General features: G+C 35.8%; 1 protein-coding gene across 8 annotated transcripts in view; it reads right to left on the bottom strand.

Moving 5' to 3' along the window:
* The window catches only part of SLC16A7 (solute carrier family 16 member 7), a 196,529-nt gene that overhangs the window by 67,298 nt on the left and 113,877 nt on the right, over positions 1-15,354 (bottom strand). For all 8 annotated transcript variants that reach the window (XM_069584780.1, XM_069584783.1, XM_069584785.1 and 5 more), the window contains one exon: positions 942-1,188. In XM_069584780.1, the coding sequence (XP_069440881.1) occupies positions 942-1,158 (217 nt within the window). In that variant the 5' untranslated portion in view covers positions 1,159-1,188. The remainder of the gene's footprint in view (positions 1-941; positions 1,189-15,354) is intronic.

Below are 15,354 nucleotides of genomic sequence, written 5' to 3' on the forward strand. Positions count from 1 at the left end.
ATCTTTCTGTGTTTCAGTTGCATGTTCACCTTTCTTGAAATGATAAAGCATAATATGCCAAAAATGTTTTCTTCCATCTTCAATATTAAAATGGCTACACAAAAACGCACCAACTTTAATAAGCTTTTTTTAAATGCACACTATAACATCTGTCATAATACAATTCAACAAAATTGTTTCAAGTGAATTTAAAGACAACTAAGCACTACTAGAGCCATCTTACAGAAAAAAAAACATCAAATGAACTTTTTGGCTAACACACTAATATGGTACCAATTTATTCACTATCCCTCATGAATCACACCCTCATTTGAACATGGAATGTAACAAGAAAACTGTCAAGCAACCACTTAAATGTTAAAATATTTAAGTAAGCTACAGATATATTTAATATTTAATTTATATTAAATAACTACAAATTTAATAAGCTATAGAGGTAAAGAATGATTTTATTCACACAAATTTGAATGGACCCAGAATGTACATGATAACACTCCATTTTTTCAGCTTAAAGTGAATTACTTCCTAGGCTTAGAAAATAGGTTGCCAGCAACTTGAGTTTCTTTCCCATTCATAAAAAAGCATGTCTACCAATTGCAGGAATATTATGAAATGATACTAACATTACAGTATAGTCTCTATTCCAAATTAAATGGAAATTTGCCACCCTTAAAAATTCCATAATTTAGTAAAGCTTAGTTTGTGCAAAGACATCCTCATTCAAATAAATACTCTAGTAAGACTCAGAATGAAGTGAATAGTTCTAGATGCTGAATCACTAAAAATCACTAAAAATTCAGTCCTAATTATCCTTCTGGTTGGTTTTAAGTGAGGGTAATGAAAACAGGATTTTAATGTACCAAGATACTACATGTAAAATACTGTGGCATGAAGCAATTGTTTCCTTAAACCAGAAATCAATTTAGTCCAAAGAAGCTTACCTCCTGCATACATAACAGCCAGCATAGTGGATGATATCCATGCTATTTCACTGTAGGTAGTGTTGAATAGGAGCTGGATTTCTTTGAAGAATACTGTGACAGCTTTGGGAAATGCATATGAAAATCCAATGGAGATAAAAGCTGCTCCAACCACTACCCAGCCCCATCCTCCATCAGGAGGTGGATGTAGTGGTGGGGTGCCTCCTGGTGGTGGCATTTCTGCTTCTTTATTTGAAATTCAAGTAACCTGTATTTAAAAAAAGGAAATAATAGTTTAGGCCATACTTGCATTTTCATGTCACTCTTGAGTTACCAAAATAGTATTATATTTTTTATTACATTAACTACAACTGTATAATTTTCATAAATATTTTTAATACTCTGCTATTCAGAAAGTTATCAGCAAATTTACCAAAAAATTTGACTGAGGTATGTAACTCTGTTATGAGCTAAAAACTGAAAGCATTTTGTTCATGGAAACAAAAAGCACCCAAAGAGAAAGTTGAATTCAGATCTATACTAAAGTACCAACAAAGAAACAAATGCTATCTCACTCTGATTTCTAAGATAAATGGAGCTGTCATCCCTTAAAACAGAATGATTTCTTAATCCAAACATTTAATATTTTCTATACCAAGGTTAAAAGGATCTTATATTACATTTGATGAATTTTAGAGAATTAAATAGTAGGCATATTTTATAATTTTTCCACTTTTAGTAATTGAGAATATTTTAAAATATTTCAGCAGAGATCTATTAATATTTCCTAAAATTATAAGATTAGAAATTGTATGATTCTAATAAATTAATTTTAATGCACTTCCAAAACTGGTTCTACCTATCATTTTATGAATTCTTCATAGCAGTGAAATGTTCCCAATCAAACAGATTGTATGTTATTTTTATTCAGACTTTCTTTTCGGATATGCCTGCTGCTGCTGCTGCTGCTAAGTCGCTTCAGTCATGTCTGACTCCGTGCAACCCCAGAGATGGCAGCCCACCAGGCTCCTCCATCCCTGGGATTCTCCAGGCAAGAACACTGGAGTGGGTTGCCATTTTCTTCTCCAATGCGTGAAAGTGAAAAGTGAAAATGAAGTTGCTCAGTCGTGTCCAACTCCTAGCGACCCATGGACTTCAGCTTTCCAGGCTCCTCCGTCCATGGGATTTTCCAGACAAGAGTACTGGAGTGGGGTGCCATTGCCTTCTCCATTGGATATGCCTAGGAACATTTAAAGAGAAGGGAATGGCAACCCACTCCAGTATTCTTGCCTGGAGAATCCCATGGACAGAGGAGCCTGGGGGGCTAGAGTCCATAGGGTTGCAAAGTGTCGGACACGACTGAGCAACTGAACAACAACAGGAACACTTAACTGCTAGCTTTATGGTATAGAGTACCCACTCTCTTGTGGAAGGAATGATCACATATAGCTTAATACAACTGAAATTAAATTTTAAAAAACCATGGTTCCCTAGCATCAATATTCTTTGTAGAATGATGTTGCTTACTTGGCTTTTAGCTGTAATTGCCAATACTTCTCAGTATCTTCTTTTTACTACTCTCATTCCATTTCCAAATATTTTTCAGTTGAAATACAGAGGAAAAAGGAAACACTTGTCCATTGGCAAGACAAGTTTGAAAATATGCAAATAAAAGCTAAATCTGCCACTAATCCGGGAAAACTATCAAAAAAAAAAAAAAACTAAAACAGTATCTACGAAGAGAAACAAAGGTTTAATTTTTGTCTGATGTCAAATTATATCTAAGATATTTTCAGTGACCCTCTATATCACCTTCCAGATTTTGTGAAAATATTCTTTAAAGTATTCTAATTTGTCCATAGTTCTATCCAAGGACTTTACCTTCAGAAACACATACAGGCAAAGTGATAAAAATGAAATTTAAAGTAGGTAGAGTACTGCTTCCCTGGAATAAATACTACAGTGATGAGTAGTAGAATGGAAGTAACAGTGTGGAAAACTATCACTTTTACTCTTTTTTAATTTAATGTTAATTTTCACAAATATACTTAAGATTTTTTAACATAATATTTTACAGCATTTCAAATATGGAGAGAAATTGGTATAATCTGCAATTAACAGATAACAGGCTACAGATTAAAAGACTTATTTTACTTTTTGTGAGTCAGGCATATCTGCAAGGAAGTTCTCACACATTCAACTGTAATAACCTCTTTGAGTTTTTTCAGCTCTATTGAGTTATAATTGACAAATAAAGGTAAAATATATCTAAAATGTGCAAGCTGATTTGATAAACATTATGAAAGGATTCCCACAATTGAATTAATCAATACAACTGTCACCTCACATATTTACGTTTTTTGGTGTGAACACTTTGTTCTACTAGAGTAGCAAATTTCAATTATACCACACAATTTTATCAGCTGTCATCACCTTATTATACATTAGATCCTGAGAACTTATTCACATAATTACTAAAAGTTTATACCTTTTCATCATCCTCTCCACATTTCTACATCCCCTAGCCTCTGGCAACTACCATCTACTCTTTGTTTCTACAAGTATGATTTTTTTTAAACTCCACATCTAAATGTCATGATGCAGAATTTATTTTTCTCCATCTGGCTTGGCTTATTTCACTTAGCATAATGCTCTCCAGGTTTATCCATGTTGTCCCAAATGGAAAGATTTCATTATTTTTTAAAGCTGAATAATATTTCATTGTGTATATGAGTGATTGTAAGTGTGTGTGTATATTATATACATTTTGATGGGGACTATTTTCAAAGTCTTTATCGAATTTGCTAGAATATTGTTTCCGTTTCTGTTTTAGTTTTCGGCTACGAGGCCTGTGGATCTTAGCTCTCTGACCAAGGATTGAACCTTCATGCCCTGCACTTGAAGGTGAAGTCCCGTTTGTGTATACATTTTGTTTATCCATTCATCTGTCAGTGGACACATAGCTTGTTTCCATATCTTGACTATTGTAAGTAATGCTACAGTGGACATGGAAATACAGATATCTCTTCAAGATAATGATTGCCTTTCCCTTGTGTTTCTTTTTTTTTTCCCCCTTGGGGATGGTCTTGATCACTGCCTCCTTTATAATGTCACAAATCTCCATCCATACTTCTTCAGGCACTCTGTCTATCATATCGAATCCCTTGAATCTATTTGTCACTTCCAGTGTATAATCGTAAGGGATTTGATTTAGGTAATACTTGAATGGTCTAGTGATTTTCTCTACTTTCTTCAATTTCAGTCTGAATTTAGCAATAAGGAGGTCATGATCTGAGCCACAGTCAACTCCCAGTCTTGTTTTTACTAACTGTATAGGGCTTCTGGAGAAGGCAATGGCACCCCACTCCAGCACTCTTGCCTGGAAAATCCCATGGATGGAGGAGCCTGGAAGGCTGCAGTCCATGGGGTCGCTGAGTTGGACACCACTGAGCGACTTCACTTTCACTTTTCACTTTCATGCACTGGAGAAGGAAATGGCAACCCATCCCAGTGTTCTTGCCTGGAGAATCCCAGGGACGGAGGAGTCTGGTGGGCTGCCGTCTATGGGGTCACACATAGTCGGACACGACTGAAGCGACTTAGCAGCAGCAGCAGCAGAGCTTCTCCATCTTTGGCTTCAAAGAACATAATCAATCTGATTTCGGTGTTGAACATCCAGTGATGTCCATGTGTAGAGTCTTCTCTTGTGTTGCTGGAAGAGGGTGTTTGCTATGATGAGCATGGTCTCTTCACAAAATTCTGTTAGCCTTTGATCTTCTTTGTTTTGTATTCCAAGGCCAAATTTGCCTGTTACTCCAGGTATTTCTTGACTCCCTACTTTTGCATTCCAGTCCCCTATAATGAAAAGGACATCTTTCTTTGGTGTTAGTTCTAGAAGGTCTTGTAGGTCTTCATAGAACCACTCAACTTCAGCTACTTCAGCATTACTGGTCAGGACATTGACTTGAATTACTGTGATATTGAATGGTTTGCCTTGAAAATGAACAGAGATCATTCTGTCATTTTTGAGATTGTATCCAAGAACTGCATTTCAGACTCTTTTGTTGACTATGAGGGCTACCCCATTTCTTCTAAGGGATTCTTGCCCACAGTAGTAGACATAATGGTCATCTGAGAAATTCACTCATTCCATTTCACTTTAGTTCATTGATTCCTAAAATGTCAATGTTCACTCTTACCATCTCCTATTTGACTACTTCCAATTCCCCTTTATTCATGTACCTAACATTCCAAGTTCTATGCAATATTGCTCATTACAGCATTGGACTTTAACTCCATCACTTATCACATCCCCAACTGGGTGTTGGTTTTGCTTTGGCTCCATCTTTTCATTCTTTCTAGAGTTATTTCTCCACTCTTCTCCAGCAGTATATTGGGCACCTACAGACCTGGGGAGTTCATCTTTCAGTGTCATACCTTTTTGCCTTTTCATACTGTTCATGGGTTTCTCAAGGCAAGAATAATAAAGTGGTTTGCTATTTCCTTCTCCAGTTTTGTCAGAACTCTCTGCCATGACCCATCCATCTTGGGTGGTCCTACATGGCATGGCTCATAGTTTCATTGAGCTAGACAAGGGTGTGGTTCATGTGATCAGTTCGGTTAGTTTTCTGTGACTATGGTTTTCATTCCGTTTGCCCTCTGATGGATAAGGATAAGAGGCTTATAGAAGCTTCCTGATGGGAGAGACTGACTGAGAGGGAAACAGGGTCTTGTTCTGATGGGTGGGGCCATGTTCAGAAAATCTTTGATCCAATTTTCTGTTGACAACAAACTGTGGAAAATTCTTAAAAAGATAGGAATACCAGATCTTCTTACCTTCCTCCTGAGAAATCTGTAATCAGGTCAAGAAGCAACAGCTAGAACCAGACATGGAACAATAGGCTGGTTCCAAATCAGGAAAGGAGTACGTCAAGGCTGTATATTGTCACCCTGCTTATTTAACTTCTATGCAGAATACATAATGCGAAATGCCAGGCTGGATGAAGCACAAGCTGGAATCAAGATTGCCAGGAGAAATATCAAGAACCTCAGATACACAGATGACACCACCCTTATGGCAGAAAGCAAAGAGGAACGAAAGAGCCTCTTAATGAAAGTGAAAGAGGAGAGTGAAAAATATTGGCTTGAAACTCAACATTCAGAAAACTAAGATCATGGCAGCCGGTTGCATCAATCATGGCAAATAGATGGGGAACCAATGAAAATAGTGAGAGACTATGTTTTTGGCTCCAAAATCACTGAAGATGGTGACTGTAGCCATGAAATTAAAAGACGCTTGCTCCTTGGAAAAAAAGCTATGACCAACCTAGACAGCATATTAAAAGCAGAAACATTACTTTACCAACAAATATCCATATAATCCAAGCTATGGTTTTCCCAGTAGTATTGTATGGATGTGAGAGTTGGGCTGTAAAGAAAGCTGAGCACCAAAGAATTAATTCTTTTGAACTGTGGTGTTGGAGAAGACTCTTGAGAGTTCCTTGGACTGCAAGGAGATCCAACCAGCCAATCATAAAGGAAATCGGTCCTGAATATTCATTGGAATGACTGATGCTAAAGCTGAAACTCCAACACTTTGGCCACCTGATGCAAAGAACCGACTCACTGGAAAGGACCCTTATGCTGGGAAAGACTGAAGGCAGGAGAGAAGGGGATGACAGAGGATGAGATGGTTGGATGGCATCACCAACGCAATTGACAGGAGTTTGAGTAGGCTCTGGGAGTTGGTGATGGACAGGGAAGCCTGGTGTGCTCTAGTCCATTGGCTTGCAAAGAGTTGGACATGACCGAGTGACTGAACTGAACTGAACTTCTTTTGCATATATATCCAGAAGTAGAACTGCCAAATCATATGGTAGTAGTTCTACATTTAAGTTTTTGAAGAACCTCCATACTTTTTTCCATAGAGGCTGAAAACAGTTTACACTCCAACCAAAAGCATGAAAGTTTTCCATTTTCTCCACATTCTTGCCAGTATTTGTCCCAAATAATTGCCAGTATTACGTGTTCTTTTGATAATAGCCATTCTAATAAGTATGAGGTAAAATCTCATTGTGGTTTGATTTTCATTTCCTTAATGATTAGTGATGTTAAGCACGGTTTTCATGTGCCTGTTGGCCTTTTATGTCTCCCTTAGAAAAATACCTATTGAGGTCCTCTGCCCATTTTAAAATTGGATTATTTGTGCTCTTTGTAATTGAGTTGTATGAGTTCCTTCTATGTTTTAGATATTAACCTCTTATTGGATATGTGACTTACAAGTATTTTCACCCATTTCATAGGCTGCCTTTTCATTTTGTTGATAGTTTTCTTTTTTGTGAAGAAACTTTTTAGTTTAGTTTTAGTTTAATAGTCTCAATTGTTTACTTTTGTTTCTGTTGCCTTTTGATGTTGAATCCCCAAAAAAATCATCACAAAGACCAATGTCAAGGAGCTTACCCCTGTATTTCTTCTAGGAATTTTATGGTTTCAGGTCATGTTCAAGCCTTTCATTCATATTGAGTTGATTTTTATTAATGGTGTAAAACGGGGGTTCAGTTTCACTCTTTTGCATGTGGATATCCAGTTTTCCCAGCACCCATTTAAGACACTATCTTTTCCCCATTGTATATTCTTGGCACCTTTGTCAAAAACAAATTGACAGAATACATGCATTTATTTCTGGGCTCTCTACTCTGTTTTCCTGATCTATGTGTCTGTTTTTAGACAATACTACAATGTGGTATTGTTTAATTCTATGACTAAGAATTAGAAATAACAGACTTAGAAATCAGGTAATAGAATTAGAAATCTATTTCTATAGAATTAGAAATTAGGTCATAGAAATTAGGAAGTGTAATACCTCCTGATCTTTTTTAAGACTGCTCAGGCTCTTTTGTGGTTCCATACAAAATTGAGGATTGATTGTTCTATTTCAACAAAAAATGGCATTGAAATTTTGTTAAGGACTGCACTGAATCTGTAGATTGCTTTGGGTTATATGAACATTTTAACAATACTAATATTTCCAATCAATGAACACGGAATAGCTTCCCATTTATCTGTGTCTTCTTTAATTTCTTTCATCAGTGTTATAGTTTTCAATGTATACATCTTTTACCTCCTTGGTTACATGTATTTTTAAGAATTTTATTCTTTCTGGTGCTATTATAAATGATTTTTTTGCTTACAACAATTTATTATTCCTCTCTCCAATAATTCATTATTAGTGCATAGAAACAATTAATTTTTGTGTACTAATTTTTGTATCCTGCAACTTTACAAATTTGTTGATAGCTCTAACAGGTTTTTTTTTTTTTTTTGGATGGAGTATAGGGTTTCTATAAGGTCAAGTCATCTGCAAACAGACAATTTTTTACTGCTTCCATTCAAATTTGATGTCTTGATATTTTTTTTTTCTTACCTAATTTCTTTGACTAGGATTTTAAGTACTTAATCACCATATGTTCATCCTGATCTCATTAACTGATATAGCCCTGGATTTCCCTTCCAGTTTGATGCTGAAGCAAGGAATGGAATGATTCTTGCATGAGCTTTAGACATATCTACTGGCATTTTCTATCACCTTCTGATATTTCCCCTTTTGGATAATTGTGGTGAATATTCTATTTTTTCAATTAGATCAACAATTACATTTTATTTTATTTATTTTATAACATTGATAGTTATAAAGCAGGAATCAGCAAACATTTCCTGTAATGGGCTGCTGCTGCTGCTGCTGCTGCTAAGTCGCTTCAGTCGTGTACAACTCTGTGCGACCCCATAGACGGCAGCGCACTAGGCTCCTCTGTCCCTGGGATTCTACAGGCAAGAATATAGGAGTGGGTTGCCACCTGTAATGGGCTAGATAATAAATATTTAAGGTTCTGCAGGCTGTATGGTCTCTCTCATAACTACTCATATCTTAGTAGTTTTAGTGCAAAGTCAGTCACAGACAATACTAAAAAAAAATGACTGTGGATATTCCAATAAACTTTTGTTTACAATTTAGACTAAGCCTATAGTTTGCTGATCCCTGTAATAGAATACTATTTAAAAACCAAGAAAATAAAGAAACTACATAATCACACTATTCTAACACAATATTATTAATAATTTTGCATGTATTTTTATTGTTTTCCTATATTCATACATTTCTGATGAATTTACTGAGTTAAAGGTAGTATAATCTAATTAGTCTATAACTTAAGTCATAAGTATACAAAAATGAATAAAGGGATCTCTGACTCAAATATTGAGTACTTATGCTAAGTTCTTATCAAGTATTTATTTACTCAGCTAAATTTTCACAAAAGCCCTATAAGATATTGTTCCTATCTTTTAAATAAGACTAAAGCTCAGGAAATATTAGAAACTAAACCCAAGTGAAACAATAATGTCACGGACTAGATTTCACTAATCACTGGTGACTCTGAAAATTACATAAGTAAAATTAGAAATAAGACTCTTGCTTAATGTATTTAGAAGAGGAAACAAGCATAAAAGAAACATAAGTAGTCTTTTATTATGTCATCTGTGCATATCTAAAATATTCTTATGGATCAAAATAGTCAAAGACATCTAATGTTCCAAGACTTTAAGAAAATAACTGTAAAAGTTCTCTCCATAGATACATTTGTATGTTAGAAACCTACCTGAAATGTCAGGAAAACTACAGCATTAAGGTTAAATGAAAAACTTTCACCACAAATAATGCACAGAATGTAGATTCTATTGAAAAATGGACACATCCTAGCAGGGACACTTCTGTAAGTTTATTAATATCCCACATTGCAAATTGTTCAAATTGATAGAAAATATTATACCTTGTCAAAGAATGGTTTTGAAAAGATTTGTATGTCTTCAGAATGTTTACAGTCTGCTTTTGTAATCATCTTTGGTTTCTTGGAAACAATAAAAATTTGTCTATATAGCTATTTAATTTCATTTCTCTTTGGTCATCAGTTAATCCAACATGATGGATTGACAGCATATGAGCACTGGAAATAGCATCTTATAAAAAGTATAACATTAAATAAGACAGAAAGGAAAGAGACAGATTGTAAGTGGTGGTTAAATCAGCTGAAAATAGCACTCAGTCTTTGAAAATTGTCTAAATAATCTGAATTTATATATTATTGAATTTTGTCATTATTAAAGTAATCAAATTTCTTAATGCTTGGAAAGCAAATAATTCTAGAAGAATACTAAGGAACTATCAAAGGGCATTTATATGTGGTAAACTACTTTTTGTTATATTATCAGAGTGTATAAACTATCATGAGGTTTAAAGTCCTCATTCTGCAATTTCCCTGCTTCCATAAAGGAATTTAAAACATCTTTCATTATCAATTCATGATTTTAAACTACAGTAGCATTTATGACATCTATAAGCTAGAGTAAACACAGAAATACAACAGGATGATTTATTTTTCAGTCATTTAACAGGTCATAAATAACATTTCTTAATTATCTTGTCCATTACTTTAAAATCATTATATCAATATAAATATTTAAATATACTAACATGCAAATAATATTATGATTAATATTGAAATTTACCAATGAGCAAGGTTGATGTTAGGATTTCCATTGAAATCTATGCTCACAGAAAAGTGAAAAGGCCTTTTTAAGAAGCATTATATGGTATAGTTATTTTTTTCCCCAGTACTTTGACTTTTGTATTGTTATTTTTTCATAGCTCACCAGTTTACCTCAGGATATTATCTTTTCTACTCTTTCCCCAGCATATTTTACTTGACTTTAATTATAATCACATCTATCTCATTGCAAGTCACTACTCAGATACTTCTTCACTTCCTTATCTCCAACCTGTTTTGTTTCTTCTACTTAAATTGACATCTTAGGGTCTCTGAGCTGAATCATTGCAAATTAGACCAAAATCAATGAAGGGATAAAAAAATTCCACTTTCAAGATTATTATCTATTTATTATTAACAAGTCTTGACTTGACCAATAGTTCAGACCAAATTCATACACACTCATTAGGCTCAGGTTATTTTTCTGTGCACAATTCTATATTTTATACAACTTATGGCTACTGTGTCTTGTTCCTTTTATTTGTAGGCATAATCAAGAAAAACAGTAGAAAAAAACACAGTTCACAGATGTTCACTTGAATAGACTTCTTTGGATTCTGTGTGATATTGTTAAACCTCATTACTATTGCTTGAAGTGTGGTATTTGAAGGCAATACAAAGGAAGAGAGGGTAGTGCATACTCTGGATTTTCTAAAGAAATGGAAAAACACAGGTTACATGTATAATTGAGTTTCACGAGTCTCATTAGAGTCACTACCTTTAATTCATCCAGTAAATTGTGACCATGTTTTAATAATTAACAAAACTGAATATATATACATAAATATATTTGTGCATATATATTTGTCAGTTCATTGCCAATTAATTAGATATGAACAAATTGATGAAATGGGTGCAAGAGAAAAAAATTAAAAGTATGAAATGAAGAACGATTGTTTTTAAGTAATGGTAAATTACATATTGTCACCCTGCTTATTTAACTTATATGCAGAGTACATCATGAGAAACGCTGGGCTGGAGGAAGCACAAGCTGGAATCAAGATGGCCGGGAGAAATATCAATAACCTCAGATATGCAGATGACACCACCCTTATGGCAGAAAGTGAAGAGGAACTAAAGAGCTTGTTGATTAAAGTGAAAGAGGTAAGTGAAAAAGTTGGCTTAAAGCTCAACATTCAAAAAACGAAGATCATGGCATCTGGTCCCATCACTTCATGGGAAATAAATGGGGAAACAGTGGAAACAGTGTCAGACTTTATTTTGGGGGGCTCCAAAATCACTGCAGATGGTAATTGCAGCCATGAAATTAAAAGACACTACTCCTTGGAAGGAAAGTTATGACCAACCTAGATAGCATATTGAAAAGCAGAGGTATACTTTGCCAGCAAAGGTCCATCTAGTCAAGGGTATGGTTTTTTCAGTGGTCATGTATGGATGTGAGAGTTGGACTGTGAAGAAACTGAACGCCGAAGAATTGATGCTTTTGAACTGTGGTGTTGGAGAAGACTCTTGAGAGTCCCTTGGACTGCAAGAAGATCCAACCAGTCCATTCTAAAGGGGATCAGCCCTGGGTGTTCTTTGGAAGGAATGATGCTAAAGCTGAAACTCCAGTACTCTGGCCACCTCATGCGAAGAGTTGACTCATTGGAAAAGACTCTGATGCTGGGAGGTACTGGGGGCAGGAGAAGGGGATGACAGGATGAGATGGCTGGATGGGATCACCGACTCAATGGACGTGAGTTTGAGTGAACTCTGGGAGTTAGTGATGGACAGGGAGGCCTGGTGTGCTGCAATTCATGGGGCTGCAAAGAGTCGGACATGACTGAGTGACTGAACTGAACTAAAATTACCCATCTACCATTTGAGAAGGAAATTTGTTGGTATTCATTAGCTATCCAATAACTCCCTATACTCATTTAAATAATTTGCTCTAAAATTCAATTAAGTAAAATATCCATTGACAATGAAAATAAATAGAAAATTTTAAAGATAATTATTAGAAATACTATCAACAATACTGGAGAAAGATATCGCAATCCACTCAGTATTCTTGCCTGGGAAATCCCATGGACAGAGGAACCTGGTGGGCTACAGTCAGGAGGTCACAAAGAGTCGGAAATGATTTAGTGACTATACAATAACAAATCAATAATACACGCCTTACAATGAGACACACTGAGTCATGAAAAATGAAACCAAAAGTATTTAGAAATCTTGTGGTTTAAAAATCAAATGCCCTAATCAGATCTGGGTGATTGATGAATAAGCTAATAAATTGCCCTAATATATCAAATGTCTTTATTTCAACTTAAATCTGATACTGAGTATACAGAAATTAGTACTTAGGGTTTATTTTATTTGAGTCACACATTCCTTTGCCTAGATGAAAGTTAAGAAAAACTCAACTCTGTCAATTAAATAATCAGTTGCCTGCCTTGCACACAGGGCCACCTATCCAAAATTGTTAAATGAAAGTGAATCAATATCAGACCAAATGAGGTTTGTCTGAGAGCATGAGGAAAGTCTATTATCTAGTTGCTGAGTCAGTGAGAAAAGGAGGATTAGGATTAGAATTAAGATGAGCTACAAATAAAATCTGAGAAACGGATAAGGTTGGAATTAGTTTTAACTTAGGCTAGGAATGGAGAGTTCCAGACTCAGTGGATCTTCTATGTCTGGAATAACAGCAGGGAGAAGCAGCTACCTCTGCTCTGGACCTACCAGGAGGCTCAGGAGCCTCTGTGACTTGTTTTAAGCTGAGTAATTCAAGGGTGGCAACTCTACCCTACCACAAGTAACCAGCCCATTAAATTAAGAAAACCCTTCTTATATTTGGAGGAAAAACATTTTTAGTCAGTTTCCTCTGGCAGAGAGAGTTGCCTGGAGTTCAGGGCAAAGCCTCAGAGGAAAGCCTCAGGCATTCCTGACAAATGAGCACTGACCCTCCATCTGTGCTTAATTATCATCATGGTTCATGAAGGTCAACACAGGGGCCAGCACAAGAGCACATGACAAGGCCACATTTTAAATGCTTAACAACGTTTCTACAAAATTGTCACAGAGCTTTAACCTGACTGTTCTATTTTCCTCCAGAAAGACAAACCCATATCCAGGGTTTTTTCAACACATTAGCCAATAACTGAGGAAATTTCTGTGATAGCTATAACTATATTCATCTATTTTATATCTCTTTCTCAACACCTATTAAGCTATCATATTTTTACATACATTTATGCAAATAAAATCATGCAGTGCACATACTGATCTTTAGTTTTAAGAATGGAAGTCAGTGTTTTAAAATTTGTGTGTTGCATGAAAAGATGCTCAACATCACTCATTATTAGAGAAATGCAAATCAAAACCACAATGAGGTACCACTTCACACCAGTCAGAATGGCTGCGATCCAAAAATCTGCAAGCAATAAATGCTGGAGAGGGTGTGGAGAAAAGGGAACCCTCCTACACTGTTGGTGGGAATGCAAACTAGTACAGCCACTATGGAGAACAGTGTGGAGATTCCTTAAAAAATTGCAAATAGAACTACCTTATGACCCAGCAATCCCACTTCTGGGCATACACACCGAGGAAACCAGAATTGAAAGAGACACATGTACCCCAATGTTCATCGCTGCACTGTTTATAATAGCCAGGACATGGAAACAACCTAGATGTCCATCAGCAGATGAATGGATAAGAAAGCTGTGGTACATATACACAATGGAGTATTACTCAGCCGTTAAAAAGAATTCATTTGAATCAGTTCTGATGAGATGGATGAAACTGGAGCCGATTATACAGAGTGAAGTAAGCCAGAAAGAAAAACACCAATACAGTATACTAACACATATATATGGAATTTAGGAAGATGGCAATGATGACCCTGTATGCAAGACAGGGAAAGAGACACAGATGTGTATAATGGACTTTTGGACTCAGAGGGAGAGGGAGAGGGTGGGATGATTTGGGAGAATGACATTCTAACATGTATACTATCATGTGAATTGAATCGCCAGTCTATGTCTGACGCAGGATGCAGCATGCTTGGGGCTGGTGCATGGGGATGACCCAGAAAGATGTTCTGGGGAGGGAGGTGGGAGGGGGGTTCATGTTTGGGAATGCATGTAAGAATTAAAGATTTTAAAATTTAAAAAATAAAAAACTAAAAATTAAAAAAAATAAAAAAATAAAAAAAAATAAAATTTGTGTGTTGGATTAAAAAAACCAATAGAAGAAAAAACAATCCTTAATATGGAAGGAAAGAAACTATTCTGGAGGCTGCGTTCAGGTAGGCATCAAGCTTAAAGTTTATTCTCCTCTATAAAAGCAGTGTTATTACTCAGCGATGAAAAGGAATGAAACTGTGCCATTTGTAGAGATGTAGATGGACCTAGAGACTGTCAAAAGTAAAGTCAGAAAGAGAAAAACATATATTGTATATTAATGCATATATGTTGAATCTAGAAAAATGGTACTGCTGCTGCTGCTAAGTCGCTTCAGTCGTGTCCGACGCTGTGCGACCCCATAGACGGCAGCCCACCAGGCTCAGAAAAATGGTACAGATGAACCTATTTTCCAAGCAGAAATAGACACAGATATAGATATAGAAAAAAATGTATGGACACTAAGGGGGGCAAACGGATGATGAATTAGGAGATTGGGATTGACATATAAACACTGTGTAGAGGCTAAGTTGTTTAAGTCGTGTACAGCTCTTTAAGTATTTAAACTGTAGCCCACCAGGCTCCTCTGTCCATGGGATTTTCCAGGCAAGAATACTTGGTTGCCATGCCATCAATAGATAACTAACCAAACCTACTGTATAGCACAGGAGACTCTACTCAGTGCTCTATGGAGACCTAAAGGGGAAAGAAATT

Source organism: Ovis canadensis, chromosome 3, assembly GCF_042477335.2.
Source record: "Ovis canadensis isolate MfBH-ARS-UI-01 breed Bighorn chromosome 3, ARS-UI_OviCan_v2, whole genome shotgun sequence".
NCBI classification, from domain to species: Eukaryota; Metazoa; Chordata; class Mammalia; order Artiodactyla; family Bovidae; genus Ovis; species Ovis canadensis.